The sequence below is a fragment of the Saimiri boliviensis genome, chromosome 11 (genome assembly GCF_048565385.1).
Source record: "Saimiri boliviensis isolate mSaiBol1 chromosome 11, mSaiBol1.pri, whole genome shotgun sequence".
NCBI lineage: Eukaryota > Metazoa > Chordata > Mammalia > Primates > Cebidae > Saimiri > Saimiri boliviensis.
In genome coordinates this window covers 21,710,622-21,733,017 of record NC_133459.1, presented here as the reverse complement: position 1 = coordinate 21,733,017, position 22,396 = coordinate 21,710,622, and the positions used below count along the sequence as shown (strand labels likewise).

Below are 22,396 nucleotides of genomic sequence, written 5' to 3'. Positions count from 1 at the left end.
ATTCTTTTCTGGGATGGAGAGCAGGAAGCTGACACTTGTCACATCCTCTGCCAGCAGCTCTGTGTATATTATCTCATTTAAGCCTCACATCCAGCAGCGGGTAGATATTGGTATTATCTCCTGCTGTGCCCCCTCTGGGAGTCCTTCTTTGGCTCAACCAGACATTAGACTCACAAGACCCAACTAGGCCATAAGTGGCCCTGGCTTTGCCTAGAAGGGTGCAGTGACAGGAAAGAGCAACAGCCTAGGTGCAGGGAAACAAGACCACAATGAGTGGAAGCCTCACATCCCAAATCTAACAGTCCCAAAGACAAAGTTTCCAAGATGCTAGCAAGGGCAATAGCCGCTTATAAGAATCACTCCACCTGGCGCACTGGCTCACACCTGTAATCCCAGCACTTTGGGAGGCTGAGATGGGAGGATCACTTGAGCCTAAGAGTTTGAGACAAGCCTGGGCACCATAGCAAAACCCCACCTCTGCAAAAAATACAAAAATTAGCCAGGCGTGGTGGCGCACACCTGTAGTCCCAGCTACGCTGGAGGCTGAGGTGGGAGAATCGCTTGTGCCTGGGAGGCAGAGGTTGCAGTGAGCTGAGATTGCACCACTGCACTCCAGTCTCAACAACAGAGCAAGATCCTGTCTCAAAAACAAACAAAACACCAAAACATATATTATAAATTAAATGGAACTCTATTTTCTGTATCATACAATAAAAATTTTAAATCTGAATTGTTGGGTTTTATTCACAATGATCCTGCACTGGTTTTGAAATAAAAAATAATAATAGTGCTTTTAAAAATGAAACAAGACTGATAAAAATCTGTTTTAGAAAATAATGGATGGCCGGGCGAGGTGGCTCATGCCTGTAATCCCAGCACTTTGGGAGGCTGAGGTGGGCAGATCACCTGAGGTCGGGAGTTCAAGACCAGCCTGGCCAACATGGTGAAACCCCGTGTCTACTGAAAATGTAAAAATTAGCCAGGCATGGTGGCATGTGCCTGTAGTCCCAGCCACTCGGGAGGCTGAGGTGGGAGAATCGCTTGAACCCGGGAGCAGAAGTTGCAGTGAGCTGAGATTGTGCCACTGCATTTGAGCCTGGGCAACAGAGCGAGACTCAGGAAAGAAAGAGAGAGAGAGAGAGAAGAAGGAAGGAAGAAAGGAAGGAAGGAAGGAAGGAAAAGAAAGAGAGAGAACAGTAAAGAGATTTCTTTGAAAGGCCTGTATGGGGACAACAGGTGTGGGAGAGGTAACAATGAAAAAGCAGAAAGCGAAGTTCTGAGCTGAACTTGGTCACTTACGACCTTCGGCTCCAAGACTCAGTATTATGGCCTGAAAACCAGACATCATTTTCTCAGTTCTTTCTTCTTAAAAATAAAATGTTGAGTAGCTGCTACACCAGAAAGATGGTGGAGCAAGAGCAAAGAAAAATCCCTTTGGTTCCAGAAAATCTCCTGAAAAGGAGGAAGGCTTATCAAGCCCTCGAAGCCACTCAGGCAAAGCAGGCACTTTTGGCAAAGAAGGAGCAGAGGAAAGGAAAAGGGCTCAGGTTTAAGCGAGTGGAGTCATTCCTACGTGATTCCTGGCAGCAGACACGTGGCAAGGTGCATGTCAGACGACTGGAAGTGAAGCCTCACGCCTTGGAATTGCCAGATAAACATTCTTTGGCCTTTGTTGTATGCATCGAAAGGATTGATGGTGTGAGTTTACTGGTGCAGAGAACCGCTGCCAAGACTTCGCCTAAAGAAAATTTTTAGTGGTGTCTTTGTAAAAGTCACTCTCCAGAACCTGAAAATGCTGCGTATAGTGGAAGCTTATGTGACCTGGGGATTTCCAAATCTGAAGTCAGTCCGGGAACTCATTTTGAAACGTGGACAAGCCAGGGTCAAGGACAAGACCATCCCTCTGACAGACAACACTGTGATTGAGGGGCACCTGGGGAAGTTTGGTGTCATTTGCTTGGAAGACCTCATTCATGAAATTGCCTTCCCGGGGAAGCATTTCCAGGAGATCTCATGGTTCTTTCTCCCTTTCCACCTCTCAGTGGCCCGTCATGCTACCAAAAATAGAGTGGGCTTCCTCAAGGAGATGGGCACACCTGGCTATTGGGGTGAACGCATCAATCAGCTCATCTGCCAGCTGAACTAGAACCAGGTGCCAAATTGCAATAAATTTTTATCAATGAAGTGGAAGCATGTGTTTTTGGGTTTGGAGAATTTGTATCAAGTATCTTCAGAGAAGATTATTTCCTGCTTTATCTTTAAAAACTGGAAAGGAAGGGTCAAAGAAAAGACAGTAGCTGGCCAGGCGCGGTGGCTCATGTCTGTAATCCCAATACTTTGAGACCCTGAGGAGGGCGGATTACCTAAGGTCGGGAGTTCGAGACCAGCCTGACCAACATGGTGAAACCCTGTCTCTACTGAAAATACAAAAATTAGCGGGGCATGGTGGCCCATGCCTATAATCCCAGCTACTCGGGAGGCTGAGGCAGGAGAATCGCTTGAACCCGGGAGGCAGGGGTTGCGGTGAGCTAAGATCACACCATTGCACTTTAGCCTAGGCAACAAGCAAAACTCTGTCTAAAAAAAAAAAAAAAAAAAAAAAAAAAAAAAAAAAAAAAAAAAAAAACAAGAAAGAAAAAAACTAGCTTATGTTCATGGCAAGCGCCTCTCATCACAATCCAGTTCCAAGGAAGAATTCCAGCGTGTTCTACATTGGCCACTGCCTCATCTGAAATCAGCGCATTCCACAGAGGAAGGAGTCCTGCTTTGCTGCATCTCCTATCCTAAGGTTTAATGCTGGTAACTGAGTAACTCTAGCATTTGTACCCGGCTCCCTAAGACTCCGGCAGCGGTGGACAAGCCCAGGGACGTAACTGAATCTGGTGATTCCTGGGGCCTTGTGAGAAAGACTTGAAATACACATAGGAGGAAAGGGACAAAAATAAATGTTTACTTGTCGCTCTGAAAAAATAAAATGTTTTATTTGTAATAGTCTTTAATTGTATTTGTTGTTTTAGTTTAGCTATTTTGTATTTTTTTATAGTACAGATAATTACTTGCTCATTGTAGAAAGTTTTAAAAATACAAATAATAAAAAAATCATTTATTATCTAGAAACAAGCACTCATATAATTGTGTGTATATATACATACACAATTTAGATACATATACATATATATACACATCCTGCTGGACTATTCCTGTGCATTACTACCTATAAAATACTTACTTGTTTTTTGTTTTGTTTTGTTTTTGTTTGAGTCTTTCTCTGTTGCCCAGGTTGGAGTGCAGTGGCATGATCTTAGCTCACTGCAACCTCTGCCTCCCAGGTTCAAGTGATTCTTCTGCCTCAGCCTGCCGAGTAGTTAGGACTACACGTGAGCAGCACCACACTCAGCTAATTCTTGCATTTTCAGTAAAGACAGGGTTTTGCCATATTGGCCAGGCTGGTCTCAAACTCCTGACCTCATGATCCACCTGCCTCGGCCTCCCAAAGTGTGATGATTACACACATGAGCCACCAGACCTGCCCTAAAATATGTATTTTAATAAAATGGAATTATATTCTGTATATTATATTGTAACCTTTTCATGTACATAAATGTATTCATTTCAGTAGCAAGGTGTGTTTAGTGTAAAAAGTTTAGAAAATAAAACACAAGAAGAAAATAACAGAAATAACTATTGTCAACATTTTGATGTATATCTTTATAGTCTTTTAAGAACATACAGGCCAGGCTGGGCGCAGTGGCTCACACCTTTAATCCCAGCACTTTGGAAGGCTGAGGCAGCTGAGGTCAGGAGTTCAAGACCAGCCTGGCCAACATGGTGACACCCCGTCTCTACTAAAAATACAAAAATTAGCTGGGCATGGTAGTGGGCATGTCACCTGGTGCTTGTAATCCCAGCTACTCTGGAGGCTGAGGTAGGAGAATCACTTGAACCTGGGAGGCTGAGGTTGTAGTGAGCCAAGATTGCCCCACTGCACTCCAGCTTGGACGATAGAGACAGACCCTGTCTTTTAAAACAATACATATGGGCCGGGCATGGTGGCTCATACCTGTAATCCCAGCACTTTGGGAGGTGGAGACAGGTGGATCACTTGAGCTAGGGAGTTACAGACCAGCCTGGGCAACACAGAGAAACTCCATCTCTACTAAAAAGTAAAAAAAAAATTAGCCAGGTGTGGTGGTATGTACCTGTGTTCCTAGCTACTTGGGAGGCTGAGGTAAGAGGATCACTTAAGCCTGGTAGGTGGAGGTCTCAGTGAGCTGAGACCCCACTACTGCATTCCAGCCTGGGTGAGGAGTGAGACTCCGTCTCAAGAAAAAAACATGCATATGTACATTTATATTTGCATTTTCTTAAGAAAATTTGAAGTGCACTGTACATTTTCCTGGGACACTAAATTGTTATGCCCATAGGCCGGGCGCGGTGGCTCAAGCCTGTAATCCCAGCACTTTGGGAGGCCGAGGCAGGTGGATCACGAGGTCGAGAGATCGAGACCATCCTGGTCAACATGGTGAAACCCCGTCTCTACTAAAAAAAAAATACAAAAATTAGCTGGGCATGGTGGCACGTGCCTGTAATCCCAGCTACTCAGGAGGCTGGGGCAGGAGAATTGCCTGAACCCAGGAGGCGGAGGTTGCGGTGAGCCCAGATTGCGCCATTGCACTCCAGCCTGGGTAACAAGAGCGAAACTCCGTCTCAAAAAAAAAAAAAAAAAAAAAATTGTTATGCCCACTCACTTTGTCACAACCATGGAGTTCTGAAATGAAGCTGTCGCTGGGGCTTAGCAGAAAATGGAGCAGCATCTCCTCCTTCTGCTGGGAGAAGCCAGTTATCAGGGGTCCTATTTCAGCTCGGTTAATGAATTTCCTTTCTTTTTAGTTTTCTTAATGATGATTCATTATACAAACACTGTAACCACATTAGTGAAATTTAGAATAAGAGTGGGAAGTATTTGTGCATAGCAGACAAATTAAGCAGCTTTTATTTTTCTTCCTCTCCTCTCCCAGGCCTGGTATAACTACATAATTTTTCCATTCCTTTAGGCAGAGTGTGCAGTTTTTTGTTTGAGACAAAGTCTCACTCTGTTGCCCAGGCTGGAGTGCAGTGGCATGATCACATCTCACTGCAACCTGCAATTCCTGGGCTCAAGTGATCCTCTCACCTCAGCCTCCTGAGTACCTGGGACTATGGGCACAAATTGTTTTTAAAAATCTAAAACAGTATTTGAATTTTTGTCCTTAGGAACTATAAAGATTGTACATGATTTGGAAATGAACTGTAGCAAACAAGGGCTAAAGAATAATCACCCATTCTATGTCTTCTTTGTCTGGTCACTCAGAAATATCCCACTATCAGCTGTGATTGTTGTGGCTTGTTGCCTCCCATTATTTTTATCCATTTATTCACCATAGTCTGCTTTTTCTTTCACATAAATTTGAGACCCCTGGCTGTGTGCAGTGGCTCATGTCTGTAATCCCAGCACTTTGGGAGGCCAAGGCAGACAGATCACTTGAGGTTAGGAGTTTGAGACCAGCCTGGCCAACATGGCAAAACTCTGTCTCTACTAAAATTACAAAAATTAGCTGAGAATGGTGGCACATGGCTGTAATCCCAACCACTTGTAAGGCTGAGGCATGGAACTCTCTTGAACTCAGGAGATGGAGGTTGCAGTGAGCTGAGATGGCACCATTGCACTCCAGCCTGAGCAACAGATGGAGACTGTCTCAAAATTAATAAATAAAAGTAAAACTAAATTCCAGACCTCTTTTCCACTGTGCCACGTCTCCAAGGCCTGGCTAGAATGCTGATATTCTGTGCCACGTCATCTTGACAGACATCACCCATTGGGTAGACTTCACTGTTTCCTTATCACCACAGATAGAGAAAATATTGTGCTAGATTATTTCCTTCTATCTATCTCATGACAGGGTACTAACCCACTTGCCCAAGAAACTGCACACGATTCAAGGATCTTTCAAGAACCCAACTGCTAGCTGTTTTGGACTCATGCCTTACGAACTGATGAAAGACCTGTAATACAGCCGAGGCGGGTGGATCACGAGGTCGAGAGATCGAGACCATCCTGGTCAACATGGTGAAACCCCGTCTCTACTAAAAATACAAAAAATTAGCTGGGCGTGGTGGCGCGTGCCTGTAATCCCAGCTACTCAGGAGGCTGAGGCAGGAGAATTGCTTGAACCCAGGAGGCAGAGGTTGCGGTGAGCCGAGATCGCACCATTGCACTCCAGCCTGGGTAACAAGAGCGAAACTCCGTCTCCAAAAAAAAGAGAAATACCTGTAATACAGGTCTTCAAAACATGGCTTCTATTTTCTTCCTTCCTTCCTTCCTTCCTTCTTTCCTGTTTTTTTCTTTCTTCTTTCATTGTTTCTTTTTTTGGGGGGATGGACTCTCCCTCTGTTACCCAGGCTGAAGTGCAGTTGACACAGTCTCAGCTCACTGCAACCACCATCTCCTGGGTTCAAGTGATTCTTTTGCCTCAGCCTTCAAGTAGCTGGGATTATAGGTGTGATTCACCATGCCCGGCCAATTTTTGTATTTTTAGTAGAAATGGGGTTTCGCCGTGTTGGCCAGGCTAGTTTTGAACTCCTGACCTCAGGTGACCCACCCACCTCTGTCTCCCAAAGTGCAGGGATTACAGGTGTGAGCCACCACTCCTTGCTATCTTGCTAGTGTATTCCAAGCATTTTTTCATGTTTCTGAATAGTTTTCAGAACAGTCATTTGCAATAACTGCAGAATATTTCTGATTTGTTCGAAAAAGAAAAGCAATGAGGAAGAGTCAGAAAGTGGTGGTTCTCTGGGGCGGAGGCTCGTGTCTTCTCTCCTCTCTCCCACTGTAGGAATTCCAGCTCTTGGTTCCTGTTGCATTGTCTATCCCCAAGGGTCACTGGGGAGAAACCCCACTGAACTCCCAGGGCCCGTTGTGGGAGTGCAGGGGCGTGTGAATGAGGACCTCTCTTTCTCTCTCCCATGTGTCTGGTCGAAGGCTACTCCTGGGGTCATTAGTTAATGACCAGCACTTCCAGCCAGCCTAGCTGAGAACTCCCTCAGGCAGAAGCTCTGGGGAGCTTGCAGGAGGCAGCTCTTGGGTCCAGAGGCAATGAGAGAAGGAGAACCCAAGGAAGGGGAAGTGGGCTTAGCACACGCAGTATCCACCACAGTGATCAAAACCTGCCAAATGCTGCTCTTGTGGAATTTGCATGGGGTGTCAGACAATAAATATAATTAAATATAAATAAGTAAATTGGCCAGACACAGTGGTTCTCACCTGTAATCCCAACACTTTGGGAGGCCGAGGCAGGCAGATCATCTGAGGTTAGGAGTTTGAGACCAGCCTGGCCAACAGGGTGAAACCCCATCTCTAATAAAAATATAAAAATTATGCCAGGCATGGTGGCTCATGCCTGTAATCCCAGCACTTTGGGAGGCCAAGGAAAGCAGATCACGAGGTCAAGAGGTTAAGACCATCCTGGCCAACATGGTGAAATCCCGTCTCTAATAAAAATACGAAAATTGGCTGGGCATGGTGGTAGGAACATGTAGTCCCAGCTACTCAAGAGGCTGAGATAGGAGAATTGCTTGAACATGGGAGGTGGAGGTTGCAGTGAGCCAGATCGTGCCCCTGCACTGCAGCCTGGTGACAGAGCAAGACTCCATCCCCCCCCCAAAAAAAAAATTAGCTAGGCATGGTGGCACACACTAGTAGTCCCAACTACTCAGGAGGCTGAGGCAGAAGAATCACTTGAACCTGGGAGGTGGAGGTTGCAGTGAGCTGCCTATATAGCACCACTGCACTCCAGCCTAGAGTGAATTATACAGTATACTAGAAGGTGACACGTGCTATGAAATTAAAAGGAGGGCAGGGTAAGTGACATGGGGAGTGGCGTTTACAATTTACAAACAGATAAATTTTCTAAAACCAATAAAAGGAAGAACTACATTATATATCATTAAAAGAATGTCGCTGCATGCATTCTGGAAAAATTGAAAAAAAATTCACCTTTAATCCCATCACCCTAGCCGTAACAGTGGTTAGCATTTGAGTGCGTTTTCTTCCGGTCTGTTTTTCCTCCTAGGCATTGGTTTTCTTGCGTGACTTCAGGCACAGTCCGCATCTAATTTTGTCTCCTGCCTTTTCGATTGCGATTTTAACCCAGCTCTTCTATCCCCAAGGCCCATGTAGTTCTTCTCTCCTCCTCCTAAAGTACCTGCCAGGGAGGCTGAAGCTGATCTCTCGGTTTCTCCGGTTCCAGATGAGTACAGACAACTCCAGGAATCCAGTCTCTGTGGACTCCAGTTAGCTAAGGCCTGCCTGACAGTCAGGAGGACAGGGGCCTGCTGAGAGTTAGTTATTAATAGTGAGCAACAACACATGGAACATACATGGCCTGTGTTAGGCCCTTGGCAGATATCAGTTTCCTTCTCTTGTATTGCCTCACTTTGATGGAGGGCAGGTGAAGGTCATGATCAGCCAGCACCACCTGGAGCTCCCCCTCCCAGGTAGCTGTGGTCCGCGTGGGCTTCCTTAGCCTCAATCCAGCAGGCCTTTTCCCAGGATGCTTTCTCCCACCTTCCCGTCAGTACTGATGCCAGCCCACAAAGCAGTCTCATCGCCGCTTTCTCTTCTTTCAGGAGAGACTCTGCGGACTCCAAGTCTTCTGCCACCTCCTCTCCAAGAAGGCCATCGGTGGAAAGGTAAAGCGGGCCACACCCTGCTCCATCCCAACACCCTATTCAGCCTGTGTTCCCCTCTCCGTTTTTATGGAGGAAGCCTGAGGCAGGGGAAAGGAGGGAAGGAAGAAACCTCCTCCGTTATGTTGCCCCCATATTTTAAGACCCACACAGTGAGACCGAGTGGGCCCCCGAATCAGAGGCGTGGCTCCTTCCCTGAGGCGGCTGACTGGGCCCCTGAATCAGAGGCGTGGCTCCTTTTCTGGGGCGGCTGACTGGTTGCTGTTGCCCCGTCGCCATGGCGGGACCAGTCCCAAGGTCCGATTGAACCCGGTGAGGACAGAAGTCTTGGAAGCCAACACCTAGGCTGGGCACAGTGGCTCATGCCTGTAATCCTAGCTCTTTGGGAGGCCAAAGTGAGCGGATCACTTGAGGTCAGGACTTCAAGGCCAGCCCGGCCAACATGGCGAAACCCTGTCTCTACTAAAAATACAAAAATTAGCTGGGTATGGTGGCGGGCACCTGTAATCCCAGCTACTCAGGAGGCTGAGGCAGGAGAATCACTTGAGCCTGGGAGCCAGGGGTTGCATGAGCCAAGATCATGCCACTGTACTCAGCTAAAAAAAGAAAGAAATGAAAAAGAAAGCCTGTACCTGGAGTGGGCTCTCTGGATTTGGGCCGAACTGGCTAGGACGTCTACCCAAAAGTAGCATAAATCATCAAGTCATCAAATCATTTAGTCAACAAATATTTATTGAGGGGCTACTATGTGCCAAGAACTGTTCTAGGTGCCAGGGATACAGAAATGCACAAAAGAGACAAAAATCTATCCAGTCATGGGGGCCTTTATTCTAAGTAGGGGGAGACAGGTAAAGCTTAGAAGGTAACAAGTACTACGGAAAGCAAAAGAGGAGAGGGAAGAAGACTGGGGAAGGATATTCATGGAGTTGTCAGAAAAGGCCTCACTGAGGAAGTGACCTATAGGCAAAAGCTTCAAAGAGGGATTTAGCCAAGCAGATTTTGGGGTCATTCCAAACCAAGTGCCCTGAGGTGGGGGTGTGCCTGGCAAAGTCAAGGAACAGTGAGGTGGCCGAGGACTGGAGCAGTTTAAGCCATGCGGAGGGTTGGGGACTGAATAAAACTGGAGCTACTGGAAGGTACTGAGGGTGGGAATGATGTCACCGCATGTGTCAGGATGGCTCTGGCTGCTGTGCCAGGAATGACGGAGCAGTGACACCAGCCAGGAGGCTGTTTCGGTAATTCAGCCAAGCTATTATGGTGGCTCGGATCAGGGAGGTAATGGTGGAGATGGGGAGAAGGGGTGGTTTCAGGATATATCTTAAGGGAAAGCTGACAGGACTTCCTGACAGATTGGATGTGGGGAATGAGAGAAACAGAGGAGTCAGGGACGAGTCCAAGAGTTTTCACTTCAGCATCTGCAAGGATGGAGTTGCCATGAATTGGCATGGGGAAGACTGTGCTTATGCAAATCAGGCTTGGGGTGGAAAATCCAGAGTTCAGGTCTCGATGTGTTGGATTCGAGGCGTGTGTTAGTCATTCAGTTGGAGAAGTTGAATATGCAGTTGGATTAGTTGAGGCTACAATTCAGGAAGAAAGTCTGGGCTGGAAATATAAAATGCAGAGTCAAGGCCCAGGGTAGTGGCTCAGGCCTGTAATCCCAGCACTTTAGGAGGCTGAGGCAGGCAGATCACTTGAAGCGGGGAATTTGAGACCAGCCTGCCCAACATGGTGAAACCCTGTCTCTAGTAAACATACAGCAATTAGTGAGTGTGGTGGCAGGCATCTGTAATCCCAGCTACTAAGGAGGCTGAGGCAAGATAATTGCTTGAACCCAGGAGGTGGAGGTTGTAGTGAGCTGAGATCATGCCACTGCACTCCAGCGTGAGGGACAGAACCAGACTCTATCTCAAAATAAAACAAAACAAAAATTGCATAGTCATTAATGTGTAACTGGCATCAGAAGAACCTGGATGAGAGCACCGAGGAGAGATTGTGGATAAAGGAGTGGGTGTGAAGTGTGGTCCAAGGAGTGGTCAGAGATCAGAGCAGGAGAAACAGGGCCAAAGAGAGCAGGCCAGGCCAGGAAGTGGCCAAGCAGAAGATCAAGGAGAATGATCAGGGTCCATGGGCCATATTGGCTTTTGAGGCACCCTGGTGGGATGATAAGGGTGTTGGTTTGTGGGAGAGTAGGTGTGGGAGCTGCACAATTATTTTAAGCCTAATGTATCAGTAAGACTGCCATTGGAAATAAAAGTAGAGACACAAAAATTAGGTTGTTTAAGGTTTTATGAAGATTGAACAGGCCTGGGCTGTATTGCACAGCTCCGATGTGGCAGCCAGCTCCAGCTGATGAGTGGAAGCTCTCTGCAGTGCTGATTGGAGAGGGAGTCTGAGGCTGTAGAAAAAGTTCTGCAGTCAGTTAGCAATGTCTGATGTGGGTGAGGCCTGGGAATGGTGGCCCCAGTGTCATTCTGGTTCTAGACCAATGTATCTTTGCAGGGGTCATTTAGAAATGTGTGGAGGCATTTTTGGTTGTCACTATGCTGTGACTTGGACCAAAGTAGGGATAAGATGAGGAGAGGGAATATGAAAAATGAAATATGAAAATGAATATGAATATGAAAGATGAAATAGAGAAGTAAATCGTGCAGGAAACATGGACTCTAAGGCCAGGCAAAGATTGAAACTCATGATCTCTGCCTTCACAGGGCTAACCATGAGTGAAGAAGCAGGCACCAAAATGCATATTTTTGGTCGCGGGGAGGTATAGAACACCGTGGGAACATAGGAAGCCTCTCACAATATGACTAAAAGTCAGAGGAGGCTTTGTGGAAGAGAAGGTATTTGAGCTCAGAATGGAAAGTCGAATAGGAGGAGTTGGGGACACAAGTCAGGAGAGTCATTTCAAGCAGAAAGAAATGGCACACGCAAAGCTGTGGAAGTGGGAGTAAGCACGATGCTCCGGGAACTGCAGCTGGAGTACCAGGAAGCCGACCAGGAGGGATACCATGGTGGCAGGGAAGAAAGTTGCCTGTTCTCAGTTGTTCTTACCTGGGGGTCAGAAAGATTTGCCCTTTGCGAGCATGCTGGTTGATGCAGTAACTGAAATGCCCTCGAGGTGGCGCACGGAAGCAGCGAGCCCGGCCTCCAGATGCCGCTGCTCAGACCTGGGGCAGGAGGATTTTCTAAGGGCTGGTGCGGTGCGGGCACATCCGGGGAGCAGAAGGAAGCTGTGGATAAATCCAACCCCCAGTCCCACCCCGGCCGATGATGCCTCTGTGCAGTTTGGCTCAGTTCCCAGGCGTGTGCATTGAAAGCAAAATAAGTGTGGTTGACTGAATTGCTGCCCAGACACGAATTCCAGCCAGGCAGCCAGCTCCCAACTGGGGAGGCGGGACTGGGGCTGGGTGTGCCCTGCCAGGAAGGTGGGAAGAAATATTCCACACAGCCTAGTGTTGCTCAGGTAGGAGGACTCTGGAAACCTCTCTTTTAGAGACAAGGTTGATGTATTGAAAAGAATTTGGAAGGCAGGTTCGTGATCTGACTCTACCCTTTGCTAGTTGGATGGATAACTTGAGACAATAACGTGGATGGATAATTCAGTTCAGCTCTCTGAGCCTCAGTCTATTGATCTGTAAAATGAAGATAATTATGAACCTCTGTCAAGGTCATCGTGAGGGTTAAATGAGGTAATGAAATACCAAGCACTGTTCCCAAACCATGTAAGAGTTCAATAAATACATAACACTTTCTAATAATACTCACATGAAACCTGGTTATCTATGTAAACTGCCTAATACTTTGCCACTAAGTTGCTTTCATTTGCTCCATAAGATGGGTACTATTGTTATTCCCATTTTACATGTGAAAAATCGGAGTCACCTAGAAGTTAAGGAACTCACCCAAAGCCACATAGCTACAAAGTGTTGGTATCAGGCTGTGGGAACCTGGGAGTTTGACTCCAGAGCCTGGGTTCTTTTTTCTGGAGATGGAGTCTTGCTTTGTCTCCAGGTTGAACTACAGTGGCAGAATCTCAGCTCACTGCAACCTCTGCCTCCTGGGTTCAAGCAATTCTCCTGCCTCAGCCTCCTGAGTAGCTGGGATTACAGGTGTGCACCACCACACCCAGCTAATTTTTGTACTTTTAGTAGAGATGGGGTTTCACCATGTTGGCCAGGATGGTCTTGATCTCTTGACCTCATGATCCGCTTGCCTCTGCCTCCCAAAGTGCTTGGATTATAGGCGTGAGCATGGCCGCCCGGGTTCTTAATAAGTAAACCACCTCAGGCCAGGCTCAGTGGCTCATGCCTGTAATCCCAGCACTTCGGGAGGCCGAGGCAGGCGGATCACAAGGTCAGAAGTTCAAGACCAGCCTGACCAACATGGTGAAAGCCCATCTCTACTAAAAATACAAAAATTAGCCAGGTGTGGTGATGCATGCCTATAATCCCAGCTATTCAGAAGGCTGAGGCAGGAGAATCGCTTCAACCTGGGAGGTGGAGGTTGCAGTGAGCCGAGATCTCACCATTGCACTCCAGCCTGTACAACAGAGCAAAACTCTGTCTCAAAAAAAAAAAAAAAAAAAAAAAAGTGAACCACCTCAGTGGAGTCATTCCAAAAATGACCACCATTATTATTGTCGTTCGTTGGGCCTCTTTCAAAGCAGCATGTTACAGGCTCCCCTGGTATTCCTGTGATGAGTCATAGCTGTTGAGGATATGCAATGGTGCACACAGGTCAGTGAGGCACCATTCCAGCTGCGGGAGATGACGTTGCCCAGGTCATGGGATTTGCCAGAGGCTGGCTCCGAGAGAGATCCCTCTCTTAGGCCGAGAGAGTGGGGCCACTGTCCTTCCAAAGAGGACCTTCCCCTTTCCACATTTCAGCCTTAGGGGACCCTCTGGATGTGCCTTTCATCTCTCTGTTGTCAATTCCTCAATCCGTCATGTATTCATTTATTTATTTATTCATTCATCCATTTAGCAATGATGTATCAAGTGCCCACCTAGAGCACTGTTACAGGAACTGGAATGCAGTGGTGAACCCACTACAGGTTTCCAATACACTGGAGCCTGTAATCTGGAGATGGAGGCAGGCAATGTTTATAAACGCATAAACAAGTTAATCATAGACTTGGGTAAGTGCTGTAAAAGAGAGAAATCAGGTGATGTGCTAGAGAGTTACAGGAGGGGACCATCAGCCTTGGCTGAGGTTGTGAGGGAAGGTAGAGCATTCCAGGAGGGAAGACCAGCCTGTGCAAAGGCCCGGCCATGGGAGGGATGGGTGTGTTTACAGAACAGAAAGAAGCAGTGCTGTGGGTGCCTTTCGTAAACTGTGCGGAAAGCCTGGCATGAGGTTACATCAGAAAGCAGGGCAGGACATGGAGGGGCTGGCAGACTGTGGTGAGTTTTTTGTTTTTGTTTTTGTTTGTTTGTTTGTTTTGGAGACACAGTCTTTCTCTGTCACTCAGGCTGAAGTGCAATGGTATGATCTCAGCTCACTTGTAGTGAGCCTCCACCTCCTGGATTCAAGCGGTTCTCCTGCCTCAGCCTCCCAAGTAGCTGGGATAACAGGCGTGCGCCACCACACCCAGCTAATTTTTATATTTTCAGTACAGACAGGGTTTGGCCATGTTGGCGAGGCTAGTCTTGATCTCCTGACCTCAAGTGATCCTCCCACCTCAGTCCCTGAAAGTGCTGAGACTTTAGGCATGAGCCACCATACCCATCCAGGAGTTTTACTTTATGCTGCAAATAATTAGAAGCTGTTACAACAGCAGTCTCCAACATTTTTGGCACTAGGGGACTGGTTTCATGGAAGACAATTTTTCCATGGACCAGGGCTTGTGGGGGATGGTTTCAAGATGAAACCATTCCGCCTCCGATCATCAGGTATTAGATTCTCATAAGGAGTGTACACCTTAGATCTCTCACAGACAGTTTACAATAGGGCCTGCCTCCTTCCGTGTGGCCAGGTTCCTAACAAGCCACAGACTGGTGCCGGTCCATGGCCCTGGGGGGTGGAAACCCGTATGTTAGAGGGTTAGAAGCAGGAGAGTGACTTGATCAGCTGTGAATTTTGAGAAGTCCCTTTGGCTGCACTTTGGCGAATGGATTGTAATGGAGGAAGAGGACACAGGGAAGCCAGCTATTGTGACTGTTCAGGTGGGAACCCAGTGACCAGGACCAGGCTTGGGGTCAGGAACGTCTGTTTTGATTGCTGACAGCCCCACTAGTTCACCCCCTCTCCAGCATTTACTCAGCCAAACTGTCCCCTCCTGCTGCAATGACTCCAGGAGAAATCTGCTTGGATCTCAGCTTCCCTGTCCCTCTACCACGCTGCCAGGCAACCCAGTTGTCAGGCAGGGCTGGGTAGCATCAAGGCTAGATTAATCTACTACAGTAAGTTTCAAACTGCATTGAAAATAAATCAATAAAAGCTAGGAAATGAATCCCTTTGGACAAAATTTTTAGAAATTCAAAATGTAAACCTTATAAGAACAGAGCTTACCATCCCCAGCCCACCTCACCGGTATGCACAGAGACACCTTTGAGGAACCTCAAGTCTCTAGAGAATGCAAAAATCCCAAAAATCCAGGAGTCAGGAATGACAGAGGGGATCCAAGATCAGGCTAAACAGTAAGAGGCAGGGAAGTCACCAGCAGAGTCCACACTGAGCTGTGCTCAGCAGGATGCTGGGTGGGATTCTCTGGTAACTCTGGGTTATTGATCCCGAGAAGCCTGAGCTAATCAGTCAGCCTCACTCTCAGACACAACTCCCTGGGCCTGAAAAACTTCGTCAGAAGTCCAAAATCCTCTTCTTCCTGAAAGGAAGTAGCATGTCCACAGCCTGAAAGTGAACACGGGAAGCAGCTATGGATCCAGGGCCCAAGCTGCCTGGTGCAGCTGCCCAGGCTGTGCACTGTACAATTCCAGGAGGCAGCCAGCTAATAATGTGAATGGTGCCTCCTGGAGTGAGGAAGTGCAGCAGCTTTCTGGGTGCTTCCACAAGGACTCAGTGCGGTAAGACCCTCGAGTGGGTCTTAATTTCACTCCAGGAGGGGACCTTAATTTTTCAACTCTGATGAGTTCATTTTTTCCTGAGTAGTGATATAGGGGCTGGCTGGCAGATTCTGATGGGTTATTGAAAAAGGAGGTGAGAAGAGCAGAGGAATGAAGACAGAGACTTCTTGACTTCCTGGCTCTTACCCTAAAAATAGTGAAAAAACATCTCGGGAGGCAGGGAGTTGTGCAACTATCATGAAGTCATGCCGGGCACAGTGGCTCAGGCCTGTAATCCCAACACATTGGGAAGCCAAGGCGAGTGGATAACTTGAGGCCAGGAGTTTGAGTCCAGCAACATATTGAGACCCCCATCTCTGCAAAAAAAAAAATTAGCCTGGTATGGCGGCATCTGCCTGGAGTCAGTCCTAGCTACTTGGGAGGCTGCGGTGGAAGGATCGTTTGAGCCCAGGAGGACCAACACACTTCACTTCTTGAAGGCTCCCTTCCGTCATCTATAGAATGGGCCTAGTAATTTGTGACTTTTAGGTTATCAGGAAGAATAAACAGCAGACCTGTGGTAAATGGTGGCTTTTATTTTATCATCCTTAACAAACCCCAGAGTCTGGTCAGATCCTTTCTTTCTAACTCCCTCACCTTCTTACAGGCTCCCTCACCCTCATGCTCCAGCTGCATTGAGCCCTTCAACATTGCCCATGCAAACCTTGGTCTTCCACACTTCCATGCATTTCTGCCAATAATGCTTTTTTTTGGCCAGGCATGGTGGCTCATGCCTGTAATCCCAGCCTTTTGGGAAGCCGAGTCAGGTGGATCACCTGAGGTCAGGAATTGAAGACCAGCCTGGTCAACATGGCAAAACCCCAACTCTACTAAAAATACAAAAATTGGCTGGGCGAGGTGGTTCACGCCTGTAATCCCAGCGCTTTGGGAGGCTCAGGTGGATGGATCACAAGGTCAAGACATTGAGACCATCCTGGCCAACATAGTGAAACCTTGTCTCTACTAAAATACAAAAATTAGCTGGGTATGGTGGCGCATGCCTGTAGTCCCAGCTACTTGGGAGTATGGGGCAGGAGAATTGCTTGAAGCCAGGAGGCGGAGGTTGCAGTGAGCTGAGATTGTGCCACTGCACTCCAGCTGCACCTGGTGAAAAAGCGAGACTCTGTCTCAAAAAAAAAAAAAAAAAAAAAAGAAAAGAAATACAAAAATTAACCAGGTATGGTGCCATGTGCCTGTAATCCCAGCTACTCAGGAGGCTGAGGCAGGAGAATCACTTGAAACCGAGAGGCAGAGGTTACAGTGAGCCAAGATCATGCCACTGCACTCCTGCCTAGGTCACAGAGGGAGACTCCCTCTCAAAAAAAGAAAAAAAAAGTAGATATATTCTTCACAAAAGTAGATATATTCTTCATAGAAGATTTAGCAAATAGGCCTAAGCAAAATAAGAAAATGAAAATCACCTGTCATTCCATCTCGGAGAGATAATTGCTATTAACATGGTGTTATGGGCTGAATGTTTGTGACCCCCTAAAATTCATATGTTGAAATTCCAAACCCCATTGTGACTGTATTTGGAGATAAGGCCTTCATTAAAGTTAAATGAGGTCATAAGGGTGGAGCCCTGATCCAATAGGATTATCGTCCCTATAAGAAAAGACACATACACTTCTTATTGTATGTGAATACAATGAGAAGATTGCCATTCACAGGCAAAGAGAGAACTCTCATCAGAAAGCAAATTGGCCAGCAACTTGATCTTGGGCTTCCCAGCCTCCAGAACCATGAGAAATAAATTTCTGATAGTGAAGCCACCCAGCTTGGTATTTTGTTATGATAGCTTGAGCCACATAGTTAGCCTTCTAATTATCTGTGCATACATGCATATGTGTATATTTTTTAAACAAAATCAGAGCGAGATCACTCTTAGATAGTACATCCTAGATTATATAGCGTAGGTGTTGGCTGGGTAATCTGGTATTGGCCTGTAATCCCAGCACTTTGGGAGGCCAAGGCAGGTAGATCTCTTGAGCCCAGGAGTTTGAGGATCAGCCTGGGCAACATGGTGAGATCCCATCTCCACAAAAAGATGCAAAATTAACCAGGCATGATGGCATGCTCCTGTGGTCCCAGCTCCTTGGAGGCTGAGGTGGGAGGATTGCCTGAGCCCAGGAAGTCAAGGCTGTAGTGAGCCATGATTGCGTCACTGCACTCCAGCCTGTGTGACAGAGAGAGACCCTACCTCAAAAAATAAAATAAATTAATAAAAAGAGCATAGGTGTGGAATTTGACAGGTGCGGGTTCAAACCGTGGTGGTGTATAGACTTGGGCAAATCTCAGTGTTGCAACTCTCTGGGTTTATTTCCTCACCTTTAGATGGGGATGATGAGTGTATCTACCTCTGGGACTGCTATGAAGATTAAATTAGAAAATGCTTGTAAAGTGCCTGGCACAGTTCTGGCATCTAGTAAAGCCAGCCCTTTTAAATGGTGGTGGATAGTCACTATTCACTAGACTGTAAGTTCCTTCAGGGAAGGTTGCTCTGCTGACTTGTCTGCGTTATCCCTTGTTCTTGGCCTGGAGAATAGGTGTCTAATAAATATCAGGTGAATGCGTGAATAAACGTTCATATATTTATGAGAGCACAGATAGACAGCAGCTAGCACAGTGCATAATCTGTTGCATATAATTATTGGTGGTGTCACACTGTTCTCTAATGAGTAAAGCACAGTGGCTGGTTAAGAGCCAACTGCCTGGCTTTGAATTCTGTTTCTACTGGTTCATCAATGTGTGACCTGAGTCAAGTGTACCTTTAGATACATCTTTTTCTACACTGCAACTTTAAAATGTGTCTCTCAAATAGAGATAAGAATAGTATTGACTTCACGGGGTTGTCACGAGGATTAAATGAGATGATCTATATCAAGTGCCTAAAATAGAACCTACCTCATCGGGTTGTTATGAGGATTATAGGAGATCATCCATCAAGACATCTAGAATGCTGCTCAATAAATGCTTTACTCTCTTAATGTCAAATGTCTGTTACTGACTGTCACCCTCAGATCAAACAGCAGCAAATCAAAAGCGGAGAGTCCCAAAACACCTAGCAGCCCCTTGACCCCCACGTTTGCCTCCTCCATCTGCCTCCTGGCCCCCTGCTATCTCACAGGAGACTCTGTCCGGGACAAGTGTGTGGAGATGCTGTCAGCAGCCCTGAAGGCGGATGGTGAGAGGGCCTGGGCTAGGGATGGGGGCGGAAAAGGGGTTCCTTTTCCCAATCTCACCAAAGACAGGTGAGATGCAGTCTTCCTCAGCATTCCAGGGGATGGTACAGGAACACTCTAGTATAAGCAGGTTGCACTGCCTAGGTTGTGTCTGGCTGATGCCCGTATTTCTCAAATCTCTTTTAGATGATTACAAGGACTATGGAGTCAACTGTGACAAGATGGCATCAGAAATCGAAGATCATATCCTTGAACTGGGCCGGGGCTGTGGGTGTCTGGACCATCTAGCAGCAGCTCCCCAAGGTGCAAGCGAGCTGGGACAGTGAGGAAGGAGAGGAAGGGCTCCAGGAACAGCCCCTGCTCTGCCCTTGAACCAGAGCTCTTAATTCTAACATTCATTAATGTTTTACACCTGTCAGCAAAACTTGAAAATGAGCAGTACCTCATTCAGTGTTGATAACCCCACAGGGTAGGTTCCCTGATGTCTCCAGTTTCATAGGTGAAGTAACTGAGACCTACAGAGCTCAAATCATTCCCCCAAGCCCATACAGCTACAGTAGTAGCAGAGATGGGATCTGAACCCAGACTCTGGAAAGTAGGGGGCTCAGCAGCTGTGCCAGCTAGACTGTGTAATAGCATGCCTCACTTGGTCAAGTCATTACCTTTCAGAACAGACTAGAACGAGAGGTCAGCATTTCCCAGGCTCAGCCTTTCCCCTTCTCCTGTCCTCTGATGTTAATAGCTCCCTTTTCTTTTCTTTTTTTTCTTTTTGAGACGGAGTTTTGCTCTTGTTGCCCAGGCTGGAGTGCAATGGCACAATCTCGGCCCACTGCAACCTCTGCTTCCTGGGTTCAAGCTATTCTCCTGCCTCAACCTCTCAAGTAGAGGGAATTACTGGCATGCACCATCATGCCCGGGTAGTTTTGTATTTTTAGTAGACATGGGGTTTCACGATGTTGGTCAGGCTGGTCTCAAACTCCTGACCTCAGGTGATCCACCTGCCTTGGCCTCCCAAAGTGCTGGGATCATAGGCATGAGCCACTGTGCCCACCCCCACTCCTTTTTTTTTTTAACTCCCAAATATATATCAAGCACTGCAATGGCCAATTGACAGTTACCACCACCTCTGTTAGCTCTTACAGCATTCTCTGTGAGGCAGAGACTATTCCCGTTTTACAGACAAGTAGTCTGAGGCTCAGAACTACTGGGTATCAAAGCGGGACTGGAGACCTTGGTCTTTGGATTCCATGTACTGAACCCTTTCCATGTGCCTCCTCTTCCCAACTTCTCATCTGAAAGGGGCCCTGTGTAGACAGGAGAGGTGACCACCACTGGGATATATTAATAGATCTGTTGCACCAAAGGATGTTTGGCTTGGGAGAAAAAAAAAATCCCTCCTCCTTTGGCCCCCACTGAATGAAAACATGGAGCTTCTTTTACTAGAGACAAGGTTTGCAGGGTGTTGGAGCAGGGAGACAATCAGGGGAAAGAAGTCTAGGTGTCACACTGAGGTGTGACTGACCCTTTTGAGGGCTCCTGGGTTCTACCTGGGGAGTTCAGCAGGGTCTGCTGGGGAGGACCATGGGCTGATCTGCAGGCAACAAACCTGCATTTCCACCTCCTGCCTGTGGCCTACCCTCATTCCCTCCAACTCATTTTCCGGTGGTTTCTCTCCATTGCCATTTAATGATTAATCAGCAATACCTCAACAAGTCTGGAGCCATTCAGCACCTCAGAAAGTACATTTTTATCCTTTCCTGTTAATTCAGGAAGGCAGAGCACAAGGTATCAGATAGATCGTGAGTTTCATCTTCATTTTGTCCTGAACAATCATCCCTTCAAGCAGGTCCTTTCCACCTTCAAGCCCAGTTTGAAGTAACAGCAGATGGACCAGTACAAAGTTCTACTCCCAGCCTTTCCTCTATCCACTGAATGTTCCTCATTTTTTTTTTTTTTGAGATGGGGTCTTGCTATGTTGCCCAGGCTGGAGTGCAGTGGCCCCGTCTCGGCTCACTGCAATCTCTGCCTTCTGGGTTCAAGTGATTCTCCAGCCTCAGCCTCCCAAGGAGCTGGGATTACAGGTGTCCATCACCACACCCGGCTAATTTTGTTGTATTTTTAGCAGACATGGGGTTTCACCATGTTGGCCAGGCTGGTCTTGAACTCCTGACCTCAGGTGATCCGCCCTTCTCAGCCTCACAAAGTGCTGGGATTGCAGGCGTGAGTCACTGTGCAAGGCCTGAGTGTCCCTCCTCTAAAGGAGAGGAAACAAAAGCTGCATCAAACGCTGTAGCTCTTTGTTCTCAGCTAGCTGGAGGTCAGGGAGAGAGCACACTTGGGGGCTTGACTGCTCTGTGTCCTAAAATAGATCTGTCCTCTTTGGAGTGGCTCTGTGCTAACAAAGCAGCCAAAAGCTCTTCTGAGGGGCCGGTGACCTCTGGGTCTGCTTTCCACCTCCTCCCCTCCTGTGGCCTTGGGACGTGGAGAAGGAGTCAGGAAGAGGCTGGAGAAAGTCCCACCAGCCCTTCTGCCCCCACAGATCAACACACCCCAGGAATCCCGAGTGGCACATTTTCAAACACATTTTTTGGCTTTCACATGCATTGTGGCATATTCTTTGCTTTTCACACTTTTATTGTACAAACAACATTAAGACAATAACAGAAGAAAGAAAGAATACCACCTCCCCTCCCACCACTTCTAGCGAGTCATCTGTTTCCCTTTTTCCACATTCCCCGCAGTCTCTTTCTTGTAGATGGTTTTCCCCAGCAACAGCTTTGTCTTCCTGATCTTCCTTGGCTCAGGAGACCAAGAAAATGAGGCTGCGTTCCCTGAGCTCCTCCAGAGGGTGGAGGGAGTGGGAGGCTCAAAAGCTTGCCCAGGATGCAGTGTTTGGACAGAAACTCACTGTGGTTGGTGGCCAGGGGTGACTTCCTGCGGGGTGAGTGGAGAGAGTGTTACCGGCAGGAGGGGTCTGGCTTTCAGCCCTGTCTCTGCCGGGAATTTGCCCCGTGGCCTTGAGCAAGGGCCTGCACCCTCTCTAAGCCTCATCTATTAATGGAAGAAGTAGTTCTGACCAGCAATTCCCAGCGCAGTTTCCATGGGATGGTAACAGGTATTGTAGGAGAAAGGACGGAGGGGAAAGGGGCTCTATAATCAAATTTATTGGGAACACCAGATTAAACAAAGCTCAGTGATTTCTTTTTTGCAATTCTTCCTAGAGCCTTAAACATGTGGCTCTTAATCTTTTCCTCTGAAAGCTGGACTTGCAACCTCCAGGGGCCCTTCCAGACTAGAGGCTGTCCACATCCTTGTCATCATCTTAACAGCCCATACATATTAAACATTTGATATGTCCCAGACACCACACTAGTGCACCATGTGGCTTAGCTCCCGGAATCCTTGTATTTTATAAATAAGGAACCTCAC

General features: G+C 47.2%; 1 protein-coding gene and 1 pseudogene across 1 annotated transcript in view; both read left to right on the top strand.

Moving 5' to 3' along the window:
* The window catches only part of TCEA3 (transcription elongation factor A3), a 45,258-nt gene that overhangs the window by 9,474 nt on the left and 13,388 nt on the right, over positions 1 to 22,396 (top strand). Inside the window, exons 5-7 of the mRNA XM_074380265.1 lie at positions 8,665 to 8,727; positions 18,806 to 18,969; positions 19,154 to 19,215. Of these exons, the coding sequence (XP_074236366.1) occupies positions 8,665 to 8,727; positions 18,806 to 18,969; positions 19,154 to 19,215 (289 nt within the window). The remainder of the gene's footprint in view (positions 1 to 8,664; positions 8,728 to 18,805; positions 18,970 to 19,153; positions 19,216 to 22,396) is intronic.
* On the top strand, positions 5 to 8,651 carry LOC141580214 (ribosomal protein uL30-like; annotated as a pseudogene).